Source organism: Galleria mellonella, unplaced genomic scaffold (assembly GCF_026898425.1).
Source record: "Galleria mellonella isolate WM207_F2 unplaced genomic scaffold, CSIRO_AGI_GalMel_v1 utg515, whole genome shotgun sequence".
Taxonomy (NCBI): domain Eukaryota; kingdom Metazoa; phylum Arthropoda; class Insecta; order Lepidoptera; family Pyralidae; genus Galleria; species Galleria mellonella.
This window is the reverse complement of record NW_026442107.1, coordinates 177,014-199,968: the sequence shown is the minus strand read 5'-3', so window position 1 is coordinate 199,968 and position 22,955 is coordinate 177,014. Positions and strand designations below refer to the sequence as shown.

The following is a 22,955-nucleotide window of genomic DNA, read 5'->3' as shown; positions in this document are numbered from 1 at the left end:
GAGATGTTGGATTTGTATATTATAAAACTGATTGATTAACCGACGGATTTCATAAAAAAAAAATAAAAATTAGACCTTAAGGAACACAATTGTGCAAATCACATCTAAATTGGTGTACTAGTTTTTGCGTGATGCCGGAACAAACATACAGGCAGACGGACAGACAGATAGACAACATTTATAAAAAAATATTGTTTCAGCATCTATTAGCTTTATTAAGGCCCTCATAATAGATTTTTAAATATCAAAATGATTACAGGTGTGGTAATTATGTCAAACTGTTATAGAGAACGTATATCTACTTCAATATCCTTTTTTATAAGAACTAAACACAATATAAGCGCGTTCAATGAATCAAGAATCCTATCTCAGGAATAAATAGTGCCATTATTAATGCGAGCACTTCTAGTATTTCATTTCTTACTGCCGTCTGGAAAGGAGGGAATGAAATTGTACGTTGTTACTAAAGAAAACTACAGTTCATGGATATCGTTATTATTGGATATTTAAAATGCATCATTCGGCACTAAAAAGTACCATTTACATGTCTTTATCTAAACATATAGTTAGATAGAATCTAGTCCCAATTTGGTAAGGTAATAAATAAATAACAACATTACCCGTTCTTAAAAAGAAAACTCACTTAAACTTAACTTTTACTTTGTTGGTAACAATGATAAAGAAGTAATTGAAATAGTTTTTTTTTTGTTTATGGAATTGCACGTTCCGTTTTGGAAATTAGATTATCACAATAAAAATTCACAGTGAAACATTGATATCAAGATTAAAGCCTCCGCAGACGATGATATTTTGTCTGCGGACAAAATGTTCCTTTATGTAAGCTGTGTCAATAATATAGTCAAAACGTGAGCGTTGTAGCATACTTCTTAGGAGTTTTGTCAGGAATGGACAAAAATTGACATTTATGATTGCTTCTCATAAGATTTCAAGTCCAAGAAAATGAGGAAAACACAAAGCGAAATTTTGTCAGCGGACTAAATATCTCTAATCTGCTAGGGCATTAAAGTTAAGATAAGGGAACTACATCGAATAGAGCTGCAACACCGACTCATAAAAAAATGCTCCATAAATTCACAATTATACAAAGATAAGCACTTTGGAATCTAATTTTTACTTTACATATTATCGTCAACTAGACGCTAAGTACATTTAGAAAATCTACATAATTACAAACTTTCACTAAGAATCTAGACTCTTTGAATTTTTTAAAGATCTCGAGTGGAAAGGGACAGTTTTATTTTTTTTATTTTTATTATCTAAAGCATTGCTAAATGTATCGGTCCCACTCGATGGTGTACTAAAGCCTGAATTTTTTGAACTAGGCGCACTGTTACCGGGGGACACTCCACTGTCTGTACTCACGGACGCTGGACTAGGACTGTCGCTTGTACTGTTGCACACGGTCAGGTCTTGCCCTGGTATTGACACAATCTGACCGATCGGCTTCTGTCTGACTAGATTTATGCTTTGGCACACATTGTTCTTCACTTCCCCTTCATTTTCTTTCTTATGGTACCTCGTCAATGTTCCAGCAGAGCCGGCGGAATTCGGTCGGTACATAGGCACAAATTGGGACTGCGGGTAGTACTGCATTTCAGGCGGTACTTGTCCAGGAACCCAAGGACCCATTGTAGAAACAACTGGTGGCATATGTGGCCACATTGGCATTTGAACCATATGAGATCCGTCGGGTAAATTGAAGCCGGGAGCTACAGGCATCGGTCGGACGACTCCAACCGGTGCACTGTGGGGTCTCATGTTCGGATGCGTGTATTGAGGAATGAATTCTTCACCTTCGTACATTCGGTTCGGATTTTGACTTTGACTATAATCTACATTTGGGAACACTGTATGTGGACCTCTTTGCAAATATGTGAACATCTGTTGCTGTGCTTGTTTCATAGCAACATATTGCTGCAAATGTATAGCGGTTTGCTGCCTTTGCTGAACAAGATCTGGATTTATGCTCGTTGTTGCATTTCCATGTATGTAATAAATGTGTGGTTGAGAATTGACTTGTGTAACGGGCGTTTGTCTTTGGGTGTTGCTGTATTTATTATCAACAACATTGTTTTGTGGATCCTGGTATTCCTCCGGGGGTGCGATGTATTTAGGAGTAGAAGGTGGTGTAACTTGTTGTGACATAGGGTAACTTATAATCTGTGCTTTATACGGCTGCTGAGATTTTGTCGAATGCGCGGGACTGTGTGTTTGGAATGTTGGATTGTACGTTACTTGTGATATGTCTTGGCCAGATCCCGTCATATCCTCCTTTTGATTAGATCTCTGATATTCGTTAGCTTCATTCTTTTTAGGTTTTTGATTATAAGGCGTTACTTTAGGATTATTTTTCCAGTTTGCTCCAGCACTTTGTGGTCGCTTCACCGGTGACTTGGTGGGATCTTGCCAATTGTCCCCGTTGATTTGTCGTTGATCTGCCTGATGATGAGACTGGGCACTTTGCGCTCTTCTTGGTGGTGGTGACATTCCATCAGGAACGTGTTGTTGTCTGTAACAGCGTCTCGCTGACCCTGGACTGCTTTGGCGTTCTGGTGGTTGAGGTACTGGTCTGGGCACTCGCCTTCTGGCGGGAGTTGGAGGACTTGGCTGCGATTGGAAAGACTGGGATGATTGTGAGGCTGATCGCCATTGGTCAATGAGGAGTCTTCGTCGCTCTCTTTCTAGTCGTACTTCTGTTTCACTCGACGAGTCGTAATCCTTGCCCTGGAAAAATAATCAATTAATATTTTATTGTATGTCATACGTCTATTAAAAATTAATAATAACGATAATAAAATTGTTAGTTTTTTGTTAATAATACCTTTTCAATTTTCTCGTCCAACATTTTGAAAAAATCCTGCTGACTGGCCGACACCTCACTGCCAACAAATATTAAGCAATTCAATATTTTTTTTTACAAAACATAATAATTTATAAATTAAGAGTGTAGATATACTATTTCAATTCACAGAAAAACAAATAATGAATGAATGAATGAATGAATAAAAAAAATTCATTCATTCATTCATTCATTCAACCGCAGTTATGGTTTGACGATGTTTAAAGAGGGACGCTGCTGCCCATTCCTCGACCATTAAGGTCCCTTAGTTGCCTCTTACAACGAAAACTTCAAGGAAAAGGAAGGGGTGCCTTATTCTATGCCGGGATCACATAGGAAACCCTATGATACTTTTAATTAGTATATATATATACTAATTAAAAGAATCACATATAAAATGCTATAAAATAACCGTTTAGTTGAATTGGCTGAGACTTTATAAAGGTATTCGGTATATAATTATCATTTAAGTATATAATACAATATAAAGCCGGATTCATGAAGGGTTCCAATAAGAATGATATACGGGAACTACATAGTTAGAAACGGGTAACGCCGCGGGAAACGGCTAGTATATCATAAAGTGAATTGAAAAATAACTAAAAACGGTTTTGTTTCAATAAACTACTTAGCAAATTAATTTTTTCAATTTTTTTTTAGTTGTTGAATTTTGCGCAATTTTTTTTATAGATAGTATATATTTACAGGGACCAAAATGAAAAATCTCGTTTCTACAACAGTTCCAGTAAAGTATACTAACATTGTTGACGGGTGCGCAGCGAGCGGCAGGATGTGCTTGCCCTGTTCCGCGTCACCGTCGGTATCATCGGCGGGCGTCGTCCCCCCCGCCGTGCCTTCCTCCTCATCAGCTTCTTTGTCCGCTGCGCCTGCGCAAGCAAACAATACATTTTTAAAACTTATGCCCAATTTAACCATTTGTATATAACGGAAATTTAATGAACTATTTAGAAGTATTTTACGGACAACCACTCTTTGGAATCAACTTCCAGCAGCAGTATTTCCGGACCGATACGATGTCATAACCTTCAAGAAAAGAGCATTTTCCTTTATTAAATTTCGGCAGCGCACCTTCGATGCCGTTGGTGTTGCGAGTGATCATGGGCGGCAGTAGTCACTTACCATCAGGTGAGCCGCATGCTCGTTTGCCCACTGTGTTGTAAAAAAAGTTTGTTGTTTCCGACAATTGTTGGGATTGTATTTAGAATTCATCCGCAAAAAAGACAGACATGAGCAGTACCATGGACATAACAGAGTATACTGTTTCGTCCATGATACCCTCCATGCGTTGCCATTCCTGAGGACTGTAATGTAATGTAATGAATGAGTAATGTAATGTAATGTAAATAGGACTCTATTTTCCGCGCTTAGCCTCTCATTTGGGCCGTTATGCGTATGAGTCGTTAATGCTATAGGCATTCTCTACCAGTGAACCATTAGGATGTGCAGAGAGAGTCGAAATATCTGCTAAGGAAGGATATTTGTAAATTTCAATTTAAAGGACAAATACGACATCACATGTGCAAAGCCGGGGGCAACAGCCAGTTATTTGTAAAGGAATTATTTGTTTATTCGCTTTCTCTAAAAGTAATTTAACAGATAAATTGCTAAGATATACCAACAACAAATTCTAGACAAAGATTGTATTGTTTATGGTATACGTACAAAAGGGCCAAATTGCTGTTTCAATCAAGATGATTGATGAGTGACGTTGAATTACCACGAATTGTATAATATTTATTGTAATTTGATATATTGACAAAACATTTGTAATAAAGTTTTAGAATTTTTTTCTAACAATTTTGCAGTTACACCAACAAAAGGAGGAAAACTCGAAATAAATAAATCATCATTGTTATATCTTTTTTTTTATTAAATAATAATGGAATGTAGACCCCGCCTGTGCTATCGGTATACACTGGCACCAGTGAGGGATGATTGGTGAAGATGAATAGGCAGGTCAGTTAGTCTCATGACGAATTTAACGATAAATTAGTCATGATGGTTTCCAGAGGGAAACGTGGAAATATCCTTGACCTCCCTATACGACATGACACCTAGTGTTTCTTTTATCTGTCCCATGTAGTTATTCCTCGTTCTTCCTCTTCCTCTTTTGCCCTCTATTTTTCCTTCTACTATGCTCTTAAAAAAATCGTCATGTCGTATAAGGTGGCCCAGCATTTTGCCTTTTCTATTCTCTATTATTTTAATTAATGTTCTTTTCTCGTTCACTCTTTTCAGGATTATAGTAATTTAAAATTGATAGGTAGGTAATGATGTATAACACAGTCCTCTCACTATGGGTGAACAATATTAAGCCTTATACAGTAATAGATGTACCAAGTATCTGGATTTACATGAAACTAAATTTATTATTAATTATTGACAACAAAATCTCTCTCGACCCTTTTTAAACTTTTAATGTTCGACCTTTAAACTTTTTTCGACATAAATTTCATATGCAGAATTTCCGAACCAGTGTATAGCCGGAATCAAATAGGCTCTTATGAGCCCGTTTTAAGCATAAAAGTTGACACGCAATAAGGGCACGCAGTTGCGATATCTATTTAATTCTATATCTGTGGAGGTAGTAAAATAATAAATCCGTTTGCACCGGATAGTACAGTCAGCGAAAAAATCGTTGAAGTAGCAAACTTATACTAAAAATGGCAAATAAACTGAGTGTCCACTTAATGAAAAGTGCTAGCCGACACCTATAAACAAAAACGTCGAAAATCGCGTTATGCACTGTAAATACCGATGGTACCCCTCATACGTTGCTATTTATGGGCACTATGGTGTTATGAATCTGTACTTTGTAAGTTCATTCCATATCCCACGCTTCAGCTGTATCATGGCAGAAACACGAGTAGGACAGAAGTACCTAAGAAGACCTTATCTGTAAAGTTTTTTTTTATGATTGAAAATGGAATGGTAACCTCGCCTGCGCTAACGGGATATGCTGGCGGAACACCAGTGAAGGGTAATTGATGAGAATGAAAACAGGCCAGTTAGCCCATCATGATGAATTCATAAGGAACTAATCATGATAGTTTCCAGGGGGAATCGCGAGGAGGTCGACCTGGTTGGGTACATTGCTAGCAATGGGATTCTTAGTCTCCATTACTAACAATCCCTTTCCCCCGACCTTATCTGTAAAGTTAGCGTCTCATAAAAGACAATTTTACAAATCATTAATATAAGTACAATAAATTACTATAATTACAAATAATTGTATAGATCTTGTATTGTTCAAATGAATCAAATTGTTAAGAATGACAAAATTAGTATAGCGATATATAAAACGAGAGTTAAACTTTGTAAATATAAATTTGACTCTATTTTCTTCACAAAGGAGTAAATATAAAAAAAAAAATATCAAAATTGCTTTAAAATTGGTCAAACAAGAAATTGGAAAAATAAACAATAAATTAATAAATTCCCCCTTTTCGAAGTAGGCTGTTTAAAAGTTTTAATTAATTAAATTCAACGTTTTAATAAATATGCAATCTGTTTTTATTTACAAAGAAATTTATGGATCGACGGCATATCTAACTGAATCGGAAATTTACGTATAATAAAAAAATTTTTTTTTTGTACTTTCAATGGCTCAACTTTAGAAAAATAACTTTTAATAATATCCCAATACAGTTAAATCATTTGTTTGGTTGACTATACACAAATCAACGTTCCATAATACTTGGTCCTCGATACGCATATTTGGGTCAAATACCTGCCTTCCACATGAATTATTTATTTCACGTCTTCTCGCTATCGATTTTCTTGAAATATTATATTGGTCTTGGGGTTTTGAACTGCCTTTAAACAAATATAAACGGTGTCCTATAGTATGTCTTACTATCTTTTCTAAATTAATTTAGCCGATTAGAGGTTTCAGAGTAACGAATAAGTAGAATAATAAACTGAAAAAATCACATAATGTAGTGATTAGTATATGGTAAGCATATTTTTTAATAATATATAATAATTTAAAATAACGGAATGGTAACTATGTCTACGATATCGGTATACGCTGGCCGACTACCAATGAGATGATAGGCGAGGATTAAAGCAGGTAGCTTATCGTAACAAATTCCATAAGATTTAAACACGATGGTTTCCAGGGGAAACCACGTGGAGGTCGACCTGATAGGGTATATTGCTAGCAATAAGGCTATGAGATCACATACTCTTCCCCCATAAGTGTAGATAGTGTTTCCTTACAGTTTCTTCTTTTTATTGCTACGCTACTCGCTGGTAATGAACTAATCCTCCTTCCCATACTGGGTTTGCTAGAAGAGAACTCTTAGAGATATAAGATCGTCTGTTGTACATCTTTGTTCAAAATAATTTATAACGCTGTAATATTTGTGTGCAATGAAGTATAAAAAAATTCATAATGTAATCACAGTCTAAAAAAATCTATGTATCTTTCTTCTTCCTGACTGAACATATGAAACGAATCATCAGGTTGACTTTCATAAGGAAATAGCGGAATTATTCGTGATTGATTTCTGCTGAATTCTTTACGATGTGCTAACTGACCTGACTTCATCATCATTAGAATTTGGAACTTGGAATTTCATTTTATATGTCAGAAGTGAAATTTCATATGTTATGCTGAATCAAACGTACGTTAATTAAAATACGTCGCTTCATAGATCGCTACAAAACAAATCACACCAAATAAAACTGCAGATAGTCGCTGCGTTCGGATTTATTCGTGAGTCATTGGCTGCGTTCAGTTAGTAGTGAAGTGAAATTGCATTAGATTGCCGTCTGGGCTATACAAAACGAGCGAATAGAGACTTTATCACACAGCAGTAAAGCGTCGCTCGCTCTTATCACAAAAATCATAATTCACAATTTACTTTTAATAGCTCAATAGTATCTATATTAAGTCGTCGCGAACGAAAATCACAGCTAGTGATTTGTCACTGGTGATATCACAGTCAATAAAAATAATAATTTTACTATGTGATAATGAATTAAATGTAGCAATAATATCAATGCTTAATCTTCACCTATTATCTCTTGTTGGTGCTCCGTCAGAGTGTATGGATAGTACAGATGGCGTTAACATTCTATCTTCGTATATAGAAAAAAGAATACTCGTATATAGTAGTCACCTGTGTTTGTAAACATAACACTCGACATGTCCATATCACACCGTGTATATTGTTACAATCTATGTTAATATAACTAATAAAAATGTTTTGTAAACAAACGAAAAATTGACTCGACCGTAAGAAAGTATGCTCATGTCCAATACTAGTCATCAGGGGGTCAAGGGATTGTTAGTAATGGAGACTGAGAATCCCATTGCTAGCAATATACCCAACCAGGTCGACCTCCTCGCCTCGCCTCCTCGGTTTGCCGGTAATTGCCACGCTTGGCAATCGGACTGGCAACCGGTGATAGACTTTGGCGATCTTCTAAGAGGGTCGCTGCTGCTCTCTCGAATCTCTCGAACATTAAGTTCTCTTAGTCGTTTCATACAACAGCCGGGAATGGCAGGGGTAACCCATTCTATGTCAGGATCACACGTCTAATATGTTAGTAGTACAAATATGGAATAGGTTAATTAGTTTAATGTTTAGATTTTTTTTATTTATCCATTTATAGCGTTTATGTGTTAATTTCAACAAAGCTTGGTGGCCTTTTAATTAAGGTGTATTTAAAGAGACTACATCAATGCAATGTATATAATTATATGGTATTTTAAACTTTTAATTCTTTTAATTATAAAGTATACAAGCTGAGTTCATTAAATAAATAAATAGGTTAACAATTAACAAAAAAACTGTTTTTAGTTATAACGCTCTTTCTCTAGTTAAAAAAGGTCTTACTAAATAATTATGTTATACCTAGAATTTCCTAGTTAAAACTAGTGCCAGAGAAACTTCTTTAGGGTAATGACTAAAAAATTAAACAAAATGTTTTTTAAAATATTTCTCTGTCCAAATTATTTCGATAAAACGCGTACGCGTACTTAGAATCACCTATTTTTAAATCCCTTTTTCAGCATTAGTAAATTGTAGTTGCAATAAAGGTATTTAGTAAAAAGTAGGGAAACCGTGCTATAATTTAAAAGGAGTTTTAACATATATATATATATATATATATATATATATATATATATATATATATATATATATATACAAGAGCTAGTCTCGCGCCATCTGTCGGAATAACTAAACATATAAATCCGTGGCCCTAGCTCCCTTTTTAACAATTGCCACCCACATACAGTCTTACACTGAACAGACGGCTATCAATCAAGGCGGGCAACCGTAAATACCGCACGAAATCGGTTTTATAGTTTCCCACAACGATGTTGTGTGTATTCGCCACAGGATGCGCCCGAATGCGGAATTTGAGCATTTGGATACTGTTGTAGCTGAATTATTGTGTTGGATCACAGTGTATGGAGCAACCAGGGGGTCTACCATGAAATGAAAATCCAAATTTTCGGGCTCAATTTCGTGTTTTTGTTCGTAACGAAATCGACCCTCTAAATAGAGCTTAACATTTAGTTTGTCATAAATCCTATCATAAAAGTTCAAAGGTACGATATTTTAGCATTTTTAATCTTTTTAAACGGTACGTATTATGTAATTTTAGTATCAAATTTTTGTTTCGTTCGGATCCGAAATTTCGGAAAACATATCATGGTAGGCCCTCAGTTGTCGAACGTCTTTGAAGTCTCTCGATAACTATGGTATATGTCGCAGTGCTTAGTTTAGATGCGTTTGTTTGACGATTTTTTTGCTCGTAATTCGACGGACATTATACGATGGATGGATGGATGGACGAACGATACGTAGTTCAGACATAATTCTTTAGAGTTTTTTTATGGATGATAATGGAATGGTTACCCCGCCTGCGCTATTGATATATGTTGGCGGGGACCAGTGACAGAAGATAGGTGAGAATGAAGCAGACCACCGTGACAAATTCCGCAAGAATTAACCCAAATGGTTTCAAGAACTGCAAGAAGATCGATCTGTTGGGTATATGGCTAGCAATAGGGCTGTTAGAATTCATTACTAATAATCCTTTTCCTCTCTAGTTTTTTACACAGACAGTATTGTTTGTAAAAGCTTTCCCCCATAACTGAAAACAAACATGGCAATTTCAATCGTCACTAAGTTAACATTGAACTAATATGGGAGTAAACCTTGTAGATTAAAAAATATTGGGGTCGAATCTGAGACGCCATTTCTCTAAAGGTAATTTTTTTATACAACTTATAATGGTAAACAAGCTGACGGCCTACCTGATGGAAAGTACTAACCGTCGCCTATAGACATGAACAAGACCATGGTCATAACAGAGTATACTGTTTCGCTCATGATACCCCCCATTGCGTTGCCATTCTTGAGGGCTAAGGTGTTATTCTTCTGTACCCAGTAAATTCACTGCCATGTCCTACCCTTCAAACCGAAACACAGTCATGCAAACACAACTGCTTCACGGTTGAAACACGAATGGGACAGAGGTACTGAAGCAAAAAACAAATTGAGTATCTCCTTTTGGAAGTGATTCCATAAGTGGCCTTCGCAATTCAAGTCAAAGTTATCCTTCAAAAACGATGACAATTTTTTTCATACATTTTTCTAACATAATGCAATCCTCTTATTTCATATTTTTTTGATAAGTAGTAGTATTACTTTTAATCCTTTATACACGAACAATAAAGTACGACAATAGGACCGGTGACCCGTTTATCCAATTTTGTTGCGGAACTCTAAAAATAAACGTTTTCAGGTCAATACACTTAAGTGGCAATTTATCAACAGGTAAGTCTGCGATATTTGGGAACAAATGTTTAAGGAATATATTTCTATATAATATTAGTAGTGATTGTAACTTCGTTCGAAAGAAATATTTGGCTCATGATAACTTAATTTTTTTTTAATTTATTTTGACTAAGCAAACCGATAGTCACTGTTTGCCATTTTTTTCTTTCCTGTGGGTGTCGTAAGAGACGATTAAGGGAATTTAATTGTCGAGAAATAGGCAACAGCGTCCCTTTTAAAATACTATCAAAGGCTAACTGCGATTGCCAATCCGCTTGCCATACGTGGCTACTACTGGCAAAACCCCTCCAACGGGGGAGGTCTATGTTCAGCTGTGGACAGTTAACGGCTTATAAGATGATCATAATGATGATGATATCGATAAGAATGGCATATTTATGATTATTTTCTTAAGGAGGAAAGGTCCCATAAAAATTGACATATGTACTCTCAGATACATATGGGGATATGTATCTGTATCTCTCGTATTTTTAATAGCCCAGCATCTTTATACATAATTAAAACCTCCCCTCTGATCAGGCGACTCTGCGGTGGGCACAACTCACCTGGCCTTGCCTTAAATACGCCTACATATCTAGAGAGGTAGAGGATACATAAGTGATGCATAATCATAGTGCCACGAAATTGCTTTATCGTTTTTCCATTTATATTTAAGAAAATTTTTCAGTTTACCAATAAAATACTCCTTATAAAAATTCTAATGATTAGACATCACCCTATAGATAACAAAAGAGAAGAGAAAGATATCAATTGGATGATCGGTGAGCCCTCGAGGATTGTGCGCCGACAAAATTGGCGTATTTCTCGAAAGAGAGGCCAATTTAGGAATACCTGAAATCGGGGAGCGTGCACGTAGTGTTGTTTGAATGTACAGCATTAATATTAGATGCCTGTCTGGAGAGCCACTGGAAAGGAAAAAGGATTGGGAGATAAAAGGTGTTGCGATAAGTGCCGGCTGATGTTTTTATGAGCATTTATCGTATTACTAGTGTGGATTAACGGATTTTAATGTACAGTATTATACGTAATTTAAGAGTATGCAATAGCAGACACCGCCGGATGGTCCCGGCATAGAGTAGGCCACCTCTTTCTTTCCCGTGAGTGTCGTAAGGGCGACTTAGGGAACTTAAAAGTCGAGGGATAAGCAACGTCCCTCTTAGAACCTCACCAAAGCCTAACTGCCATTACGCCTGCCAAACGTGGCATACTACTGGCATAAATAGAGTCAGTATATGAAAAAAAAATATTTAGAATAAAATAATAATAATAATCATCATCATATCAGCTGTTAACTGTCCACTGCTGAACATAAAATAATAATATTAGAGAATATTTAGAAATTATTTGTAGTAGAAAGAAATATTAAAAAAAAATACGATACGAAATTGCTGATTTGAGTCGGCTAGGAGCATGGTAAAACTGATATAAAATCAAAAAATGATTACTCGCATTATTTTTACATTTCAACAAAAGTTTTCAATTCGTTTCAACTCGTCTGTATTTGATATTTTGCGATTATGTAATAAAACGGAAAAGAAGAAAACAAAAACACAAACGACTTGAGGATCTCCTTCTTTTGGGGAATCTTTTAAAAATCATAATCAGGTCAAGTCGAAATCCGAAACTTATATTGATGGAAACTAAGATAATTTAGCAAGACAACTCGACTCGCACCGACCGTTGATTGATCTGTTTTCTCTGAGAAACCCGACACAGTTTCGACATAAACAAATTACAGAGAATTAAAATTCTATTTGTCACTTTGTGGAAAGACAAAATTTTTTAATTTGTTTTTCACAAATTACAGACCTTTGTGTATTTAGTCAAATTAAAGGGTAATATTTTTAGTAAGAAAATTTTTTGTTCCCGGAAATTCGTTCTCGAGTTTCATCTCGAATTTGTTGAAACAAATAATAATAGTCTATATGCACAAAATTATATATTATACAAATTTAAGTAAAAAATGTACTTGAAAAGTTTTTTTATAGGTAGACAATTTTTGAAATTATTAGTATCTAGATGTACATGTAAAATATACACCAGATTTTAAATTAGACCTTCAGGAATACAACTATGAAATTGCATCCAATTTGATGTAGTAGATTTTGTGTGATGCCGGTACAAACATATAGATATACAGAATTTCTAAAAACTATTGTTTCGGTCTTATTAAAAGTTTTTTCTTAAAAATTTTCCACATATAAACATGGTCTAGTCACAATTTTATTACATTACTCTCAATTGGTTAAATCTAAGTCTAATAACAGCCCATTTTGATTAGACTGGTATAATTTTTATTTTTTTTATTTTAGTCTTACTACGTTTAAGTGGCAGAACACTTAAAATGAAGCAACTATTCTTGAAGTAATTTGTGTAACAAATATAACCTAGACTACATTATATATTGAAACTTCTTTGTAGCCATAATATAAATTTAAGTTTGGCCACATATATATGTCGATATTTTTTTTTTATATTTTTTGTTTCTTTTCAAATGGTTGTCTCGTCTTGTATCTACACGTATTATATATATTGTTGTTTTCAAGAATATTATTTTTCACTATGACCCTCTACATCATAGATCTAAAATAACATTATATGCTACTTTTTATTTTATTAAAAACTAGCGACCCACCCCGGCTTCGCACGGGTGCAATGCCGATACTAAATAGAGCTGCCGGCCCATTAGAAACCTCTAAAATTATTAGTGTTTCTTTACTATATTATACATGTATTATATATAAACCTTCCTCTTGAATCACTCTATTAAAAGGAATTGCATTAAAATCCGTTGCGTAGTTTTAAAGAGCTAAGCATACATAGGGACAAACAGCAGGAAGTGACTTTGTTTATACTATGTAGTGATGAACAAAGCCGTAGGACACAGCACGTTAAGTACATTTAGGTAACGTTTGCCGACAAAAAGGTGAGTAATTGAAAATTTCAATAACGAGCATCGAGAGACATTTAACGGATGCCATTAACGGGTTTGCCAATCGTGACGAATTCCATGTTAACAGTTTCCATGAGGAAATGGCTATGGAAAGGGATTTTTGTTTTATTGGATGAAAATGGAATGGTCATCCCGCCTACGCTAACGGGATACGCTGGCGGGGCACCAGTGAATGGTGATCGATGAGGATGAAAACAGGCCAGAGAGCCCATCATGATGAATTCATTTGGAATTAATCGTAATAGTTTCCAGGGGGAACTGCGAGGAGGTCGACCTGGTTGGGTATATTGCTAGCAATGGGATTCTCAGTCTCCATTACTAACAATCCGTTTCCCCCTATGGAGAGGGCTATGCTCGGAGTCTCTTCGCGTGATAGAATCCGAAACGAGAATATTCGCAAAAGAACCAAAGTAAGCGACATAGCCAGAAGGTTAAACAAGCTAAAGTGACAATGGGCTGGTCACATAGCTCGAAGAACCGACAACCGATGGGGAAGAAAAGTTTTTGAGTGGCGACGGCGTACGGGTAAACGTAGTGTAGGATGACCTCCTATTAGATGGAATTACCACCTTAGTATTGAATAAAATTAGTGGATGTAGGTAGCTTGGGACCGTTCTTTATGGCAGTCTATGGGGGAGGCTTATGTCCTGCAGTGGACGGATAACGGCTGAAATGATGATGATGAAGAATCGTGTGGAGATTGACTTGATAAGGTATATTGCTAGCAATGCAGATATTTTTTTTTATGGGTGAAAATGGAATGGTAACCCCGTCTGCGCTAACGGGATACGCTGGCGGAGCACCAGTGAAGGGTGAGAGATGAGAATGAAAACAGGCCAGTTAGCCCATCATGATGAATTCATCGGGAATTAACCATGATATTTTCCAGGGGGAATCTCAGTCTCCATTACTAACAATCCCTTTCCCCTCTATCGAAGTGATTAGTGGTACGTAATGCTAAGAATCTGCTCATTATCAATCAATCAATATCAATACATATAATTAAATCGTAACTGGTCGCTGTCTGTACATAGAAGCTATAAGGAAAAACTATTATAGGGGGACTTTATGTACGCAATAGAATCCAAATGGATGATTTTTAGAATTTTTGTCTGTAGGTTTGTGTGCGCTAATTTCTGAAACGGCTGAAACGATTTGAATACGGTTTTCACTAATGTGTTGCAGTTTGCTCCACTTAACATTTAGTGTTTGTTTAATTTTAATCGGCTCATAAATAAAAAAGTTATATCAATCTAAAGAATCATATATAAAATGCTATAAAATAATCGATCATTTGAATTGGCTGAAACTTTAACAACTTAGAATTAGCAAACAAGCTGACGGCCCACCTGATGGAAAGTGGTAACCGTCGCCTATAGATATGAGCGGTATCATAGACATAACAGAGTATACTGTTTCGCCAATAATACCTCCCATGCGTTGCCATTCCTCAGGACTCAGATGTTATTCCTCTGTACCCTGTAAATTCACGCCATATCCCACCCTTCAAACCGAAACACAGCCGTGCAAACACAACTGCTTTATGGTTGAAACACGAATGGGATAGAGGTACCCAAGCAATTGACTTTTGTACAGTCTCCCTCTGGTAATAATAATATATAATATAATAATGTTGTAGAATACATTTATTCATTCATTGGGTTTGTCTACTTATTACCTAGATTGTAACCAATTCAATTTTCGTTAACTATAAGTAGCTTTTAATTAGTTTATTGTTGTCATATATATTTAGTCACTATGTTATCATAGCTGTAAGTTTTCCTCAAAAATAATAAATAGCTTGTGGTGTCCCACTGCTGGGTAAAGACCGCCCCAACTACTTCCACCTTCCAGACAGAATACATTAGGATAGAAATTCCGGAAATCAAAAATTAAAAAAAAAACAAGTCATTTGAGCCTCATTAATGTAACACAAAGACGCGCTTTGTTATGGGTGTTCTCATCATCATAGTTATTATGTGTCCACTGCTGAACATAAGCTCCCCCTATTGGTGGGGGTTTGCCAATAGTTGCCACGTTTGGCAGGCGGGTTAGCAACCGTAGATAGGCTTCTGGTGATGTTTTAAGAGGGATAATAGCCCATTCCTCGACCATTAACTTCCCATAGTCGTCTCTTACGACACATACGAGAAAGGAAAGGGTGGCCCATTTTGTACCGGGACTACACGACAATGTTATGGGTATGGAGGGCTCAAAATATTTTGCTGTTTTACGACCCATGGTGAAAAAATACAGTGCCGTGGGTAGAACACTCTTTAAAAAGTACTTTGTTTTTTAATAAAAAAAAATGACTCATAAAATCAAAAACTTGTTTTCAAGTACACAGATGCATAATAAGAGGCTTCGTAGACATCATAGAATATACTGTGACGCTCATGATACCCATCGTGCGATTCCATTGAGGATTATGATGTCATGCCTTCGTACCCTGTAATAACTGTCTACAGACAGTAATTTTTGCATCGAATGGTGTTGGTTTAACGAGGTTAATAACCACTAAATGAGACTTGTTAACGGCCCGTCTAAGTGCCTGTCTACGCTCGTTATTTCTCATTCCATTAAGTATATTAGCGATTTTTAATTATGACCAAGTTATCGTTGCTATGCTAATAAAACGTCACAATGGAATAATCGTATTTTTCTAAGGTGTTCTGATTTATGCTATCTTGTATGCAATTTGGAATGGAAAACAAGCTGACGGCAAAAATACAACGTTTACGGATTCAGCTAGTATATATATATATATATATATATATATATATATATATATATATATATATATATATATATATATATATATATATATATATATATATATATATATATATATATATATATATATATATATATATACATGTATATATACATATATATAAAATACACAAATATAATAAGTACGTACATTAACATAGTGATAATTCTTCAGATGCGATTTGAAAATCCCAATGCTTGTGCTTACTTACTTTTCCCTTTTTTATCATTTTTACTCTTTTATCTTATTTTTACTTCTGTATTAGTGCTATAACAATTCTGTAAAGATTGTAGTCGTAATCTCTTATGATTATCGATTATATGCGATTAAACTTTATTCTTTTCATAACTGAAGAATCTGTTTAATTATGTTGATGGTTGATGTTACCAAGTACGTTCGCCGTAAACATTTACTTTGTATACACAAAGCATAACATTATAGAACAAGGAACGCGAAGTAAAATCAAATATTTGTTCTATATATAATATCACTTGAATGTGAAAACTGGTCAAGTGCGAGTCGATATTACAAGTAAACAAATTTCACATTTATGACACATATATTTGTGTTTATCTTACAACCAAATTGATGTTATTTTCCTTCCATCCTTATCGCCATTTCTATTCCATAATAATTTTATTTTCAACCGACGATTGTATTTTTTTAAATATTTGTTACATCATAACTCTTTCAATTCTAAACCGATTTCGCTAATTCTTTTTTATCTCAAAGGACTTACAGATGGATCCCATATAAATTTTATTAAAATCGGTTTAGTAGTTTTGTTTTTAGATCAAAATAAGTAAAATAACTAGTTTAGTCACGATTGAAATAGATTTTTTATGGGATACAACCTTATTTTATTTGGCTTATTTAATTAATATAGTGCTGTTTCTATGAGACCACTATAGAAATTCTATTATTATCCGTCCAGTAGTTTAGTCTTAGATCATAATAACTGGTTTTTTACAACTAAATTCAGTTTGTTAGACACATCTTTAATTATTCAAAATATTTATTTTCAATTTTGGAAAAAAAAAATTTCCAACACTTCGTCAAGACAAACGTTTTAACTCAAAATTGCGGAAAAACTTACAATATTATACATACACAGTACAATATATAGATATATATTGTAATATGTATAATATAGAATTCTCCCATACCGTGTGGTTCCGGCATAGAGTAGGCCATCCCTTCCTTTCCAATGGGTGTCGTAACAGACGACTAAGAGAACTTATTGGTCGAGGGATGGGCAGCAGCGCCCCTTTTAAAACACCATCAAACCCGCAACTGCGGTTGCCAACCCGCCTGCCAAGCGTGGCAACTACTGACAAACCGTCCAATAGCAGGAGGCCTATGTTCAGCAGTGGACAGTTAACGGTTGAGATGATGATGATGTTGATGATAATATTCTTCATCAACTTGTGAAATAGACAGTATTTGGTATATAAATCTAGTGTCTGATTTTGATCTTGTCTTCTATTTGGAAATTTATAAGTTTTAAATATCGGAAGAATTTTTCGTCGAGCTATTTTGATGTTGAACATGTCTGACAGGCGAGATGTATGCTCTTTAGCCGGTTGCTATAGACAACAGGGATATTTTACGGGTATATGTATGTAATATGTGGGTATAATATAAACACACAAACTCAATTTTACATTTATAATATTAGTAAGGATAAGCACGGCCTGTGTCAGGTAGAAATATTGACTCGATTCGTCTTTTTACAAATCATAATCCATGCAACTCAAAAGTCTAAAACTTATTAAAAATATTATAAATCTTATATATAAAGTTCTCGTGTCACGGTGTTTGTTACCAAACTCCTCCGAAACGGCTTCACCGATTTTCATAAAATTTTGTGTGCATATTCGGTAGGTCTGAGAATTGGCCAACATCTATTTTTTATACCCCTCAATGATAGATAAGGGTGACCCCCCTAAAAATTTTTTTTGACAAAATTTTTTATTTATATTTAAATATGATTTAGCATTGAAAAATACATACGACTTCAATAATCCTTACATACTTAGTGTTAGCTATTTTTGATTGAACTAAAAAAACTATTTTCTAGAAATAATGTATATGGCAAAACAACGTTTGCGGGGTCAGCTAGTATATGTATATAAATTATATTAATATAATAAATGTAAAATTTTGTAACGACGGATGAATGGATAAACGGATGTTTGTTACTCTTTCACGCAAAAACTACTGAACCGATTTGAATGAAATTACGTACACGGGTGGGTTATATCCTAACTTGGCACACAGGATATTTTATATACTGATTCACGTGAGTGAAACCGCGGAATACAGCTAGTATTAAATAAAAACGTTCAATTGTATTAAGCCTATCATTTTTCTAGTACTAAAAAACAAGTTCTGCTAGGGCTGAGTATGTTTGAAATTTAATGGCGTTGTGTGTGTATAGTTCATACAATAATATAGTAATATTATAAACTTGTCACGTTAACTTATTTCGTAATATTTTTTTCTGTAAGAAATTTCGAGAACTGTTCAATATCTACTTAAATGATATTCATATCATGTTATAAGTTTCATGAACACACGTCGTAGGTAGTATTGTTTGTTCCTGTTTTGCATAATCGTATTTGAACTACAAGCTTTTGTATAATATTTTTTACTTTTAAATGTATTCGTAATAATAGCGGATATATTTCATAAAACGTCATTATTTGGTCAATATTGCAAATCTAAAATGATGTAAAAATAACGTATAAAGTCACTTCAGTGTTGCATACCTCAACGTGCGACTTGCAATATAGTTGTTTACAAAAAGTAATTAAAAACTGTAAACAAAATTGTTTAATTAATTAACTAAAAAAATTTGAAACTACTAACTAAACACCGTGATCATCCAAGCATCTTTACAAATTTTCTAATTTTTTTATTTGTGACGATAGACTAGGATATTCAAGGTTGTACAGTGACGTTTACGACATTATAGACGTTATTAAGAATGATCCTTTGGTCATTTTAAAGTCAATTATATGAAATTACTTAAAAATGATTTACAATCAGAACTATATGGTATATAAAATTTTGTCAATATGTTAAAAAAATTAGTAAGCACCACTGAGTAACAATCATGCTAACATTTTCACAAATTTTTATGGATAAATAGATAGATATATAATTTATATATAAGCTTTTGGTACATATTTAAAAAAGCAATAAAACAAAACATATACAAAAAGAAAGTACATAAAAGAGGTATACATACATTATTCTTTTATAATATTAATAATAAAAAATGCTAAGATTGACTGCGAGAAGTTTTAGCTGATTGCCGTTTAGAAAACAATTCTGACATAGTTTCACTTATTAAAATCGATTGTGCCCCAATACCAAAGCCTGTCCGTCGATTTTCATGACAGAGGAAATTTGGCCGAAGTCATTTTCCGGTGTCTCTGGGGACGGCCGTCTGACGACATCGCGTCGCGTGACGACGTGACATATATTGCTGTCGCTATGTGTGAATGTAATATTATAATTTTTTTTTATTCTTGGAATATTATTGAATTATTGTTTTATTTTAATTTTAATTGTAATTATTTATAATATTATTAGCGATCAGCCCCGGCTTTGCACGGGTGCAGTGTTGAACCCATAATTATCCCTAAGATTTACCAGAGGGACACTTTGTACAAAAGTCGATTGCTTGGGTAGCTCTGTCCCATTCGTGTTTCAACCGTGAAGCAGTTGTGTTTGCATGGCTGTGTTTCGGTTTGAAGGGTAGGATATGGCGTGAATTTACAGGGTACAGAGGAATAACACCTGAGTCCTCAGGAATAGCAACGCATGGAGGGTATCATGGGCGAAACAGTATGTGTGTGTATTGTTATGTCCATGGTATTGTTCATGTCTATAGGCGATGGTTACCACTTTCCATCAGGTGGGCCGTCAGCTTGTTTGCCATTCTAAGTCGTATAAAAAAAAAGATATAAATACTTTTGCGTCACGGACTTTTTTGTAGATCTTCTTAAGGTATAATACTGTTAGTACATTTTGATCTATCTCGCAGGTTTCAGCCAGCGTTTGCAATGTAAGCGCAAAAATATGTGTTTATTTACAACATCACATTAGAAACCTCTAAAATTATCAGTGTTTTTCTTCTATATTATGCATGTATTATACATGTAAACGTTCCTCTTGAATCACTCTATCTATTAAAAAAATCGCATCAAATTTCGTTGCGTCGTTTTAAATATATTACATGCATAGGGACAGACAGCGAGTAGCGACTTTGTTTTATACTAACGTAGTGATTATATTAGTACTATTTTATCCAATAGCTTCGCTTCTGGTCTCATCGTTGTTGAATAGTCTAAAATAACATTTCCCAAGAAATGAGCTATGAAATGCAAAAATAATTTTTCAAATCCGACTGTCATGCAAGAGATTAGCGCATTCAAACAAACAAATAAACTCTTCCAGTTTATTATAGATACAGTATAGATTTAAGATATTCACCTATGGATTTATATAAATAAATTCTATTAGGAGTACAAATAAGTTTCCGCCGTTTTTTAACACAAATTAAATATTTATTATAGAAGAACGGTAATATAGATTTATATAAAATATTGCCCATCACTTGCAACCACTTTTCCCATCTCTCAGGCAGCATTCGAATTCCACGTCTGAAGAACTCCTTGTCTTTTGAGGCTATCCACGAATCAACCCAATTTTTGGTATCCTCATAAGATGTAAACCGCTGCGTCGTCAGAGCATGTGCCATGGACCGAAACAGGTGATAATCGGACGGTGCAATGTCTGGTGAATACGGCGGGTGGGGTAACACTTCCCAATCAAGTGTTTCCAAGTACTTTTTTACGGGAGCCGCAACATGTGGACGAGCATTGTCATGCAGAAGAATAATTTTTTCGTGTCTAGAATAGTATTGAGGGCGTTTTTCTTTCAGAGCTCGGCTCAATCTCATCAATTGTGTTCGATAGAGGGCTCCAGTAATTGTTTCGCTCGGATTAAGCAACTCATAATACACTACACCTAGCTGATCCCACCAAATACACAGCATAAGTTTTTTTCCGTGAATATTCGGTTTTGCTGTTGATGTTGACGCGTGGCCAGGTAATCCCCATGATTTTTTCTTTTGGATTGTCATAATGTATCCACTTCTCATCACCAGTTACGATACGATGTAAAAAACCCTTTTTTTTATGTCTAGCTAGCAGCATTTCACTTAAGCATAATCGGCGTTCAATATCTCTCGGCTTTAATTCGTACGGAACCCAATTTCCTTGTTTATGAATCATTCCTAATGATTTTAAACGATGTGAGACTGCTTGCTGAGTGACTTCTAATGTTAGAGCAAGTTCTTTTTGTGTTTGAGATGAATCCTCCTCCAATAATTCCTCCAATTCTGCATCCTCGTAAATTTTTGGCCTTCCACTGCGATCTTTGTCTTCTACGTCGAAATCACCGTTTTTAAACTTTTGAAACCACTCTCGACACGTTCTCTCACTCAAAGCACCCTCACCATATGCTTCTACGAGCAATTGATGCGCCTTAGCAGCAGATTTCTTTAAATTAAAGAAGTAAATTAATATTTCCCGCAAATGACGCTTATTTGGCTCAAATTTTGACATTTTCAAGTTATAAAAATTATATTTTACCAATATCAAATCAATAATATTAATAGGTTATGTTGGTCTTGAATGTCGAAACTATTTTTTAAGCCGGTTATCATCTGCGAAAGCTAACCGAAACTCCGTGCCGCGCCATCCACAATAAAACGGCGGAAACTTATTTGTACTCCTAATATTAATATTATAAATGCGAGAGATTGTGAGGATGGAGACTTCAAAGGAAAAGATAAATATAGGCAGTATAGAATAAAATAGTTTACCAAAAATTGTCTAGTAGCCAATCTCTATTAATGATTATAAATGTGAAAGTGAGTTTGTTTGTTAGTTACCTAGTGCTTTGGCTTAACCAATTACTATTAAATTTGGCATACGCATATCATATAGAATGAAGAAGGATATTTTTTTAATATATGATAATAGAATGTGTTAAGGAAAAGAGACAAATTATAAGAACTATTGAGGACAGAAGGGAAAAATTTTGGGACACTTGATACCACACGACGAACTTATGAACATTATAATAGAAGATAAGATAGAAGGAAGGAGGGGAAGAGGGAGACCAAGGCATCGTTACATCAGGCAGATTAAGGAAGGAATTGGTGTCGTGTCGTATCAAGAGGTGAAGAGACTCGATGAAAATCGTAGTGAGTGGCAAGAGCTCCAACGACAAAAGCGCAGCTCTTAAATAGGATTGATAGATAGATAATGGAATGGTAACACCGCCTGCGCTAACGGTATACGCTGGTAACGCACCAGTGAGGGATGATAGGTGATAATGAAAAGTCAAGTCAGTTAGCTCATCATGAAGAACATACCTAGAATCCAGGTTTCTGGGGGAGGTCAGCCTGACAAAATATATTACCAGCAATGGGGCTATTAATCCCCCTTT

At 35.0% G+C, this 22,955-nt stretch overlaps 1 protein-coding gene across 1 annotated transcript in view; it reads right to left on the bottom strand.

Annotated features, from left to right (window-relative positions):
- Positions 1–479: 479 nt before the first annotated feature.
- LOC113522899 (uncharacterized) overlaps positions 480–22,955 on the bottom strand; it is a 109,572-nt gene continuing 87,096 nt past the window's right edge. Inside the window, exons 3-5 of the mRNA XM_026908740.3 lie at positions 3,621–3,747; positions 2,843–2,900; positions 480–2,745 (exon numbers count right to left, since the gene is read on the bottom strand). Of these exons, the coding sequence (XP_026764541.2) occupies positions 1,201–2,745; positions 2,843–2,900; positions 3,621–3,747 (1,730 nt within the window). The 3' untranslated portion in view covers positions 480–1,200. The remainder of the gene's footprint in view (positions 2,746–2,842; positions 2,901–3,620; positions 3,748–22,955) is intronic.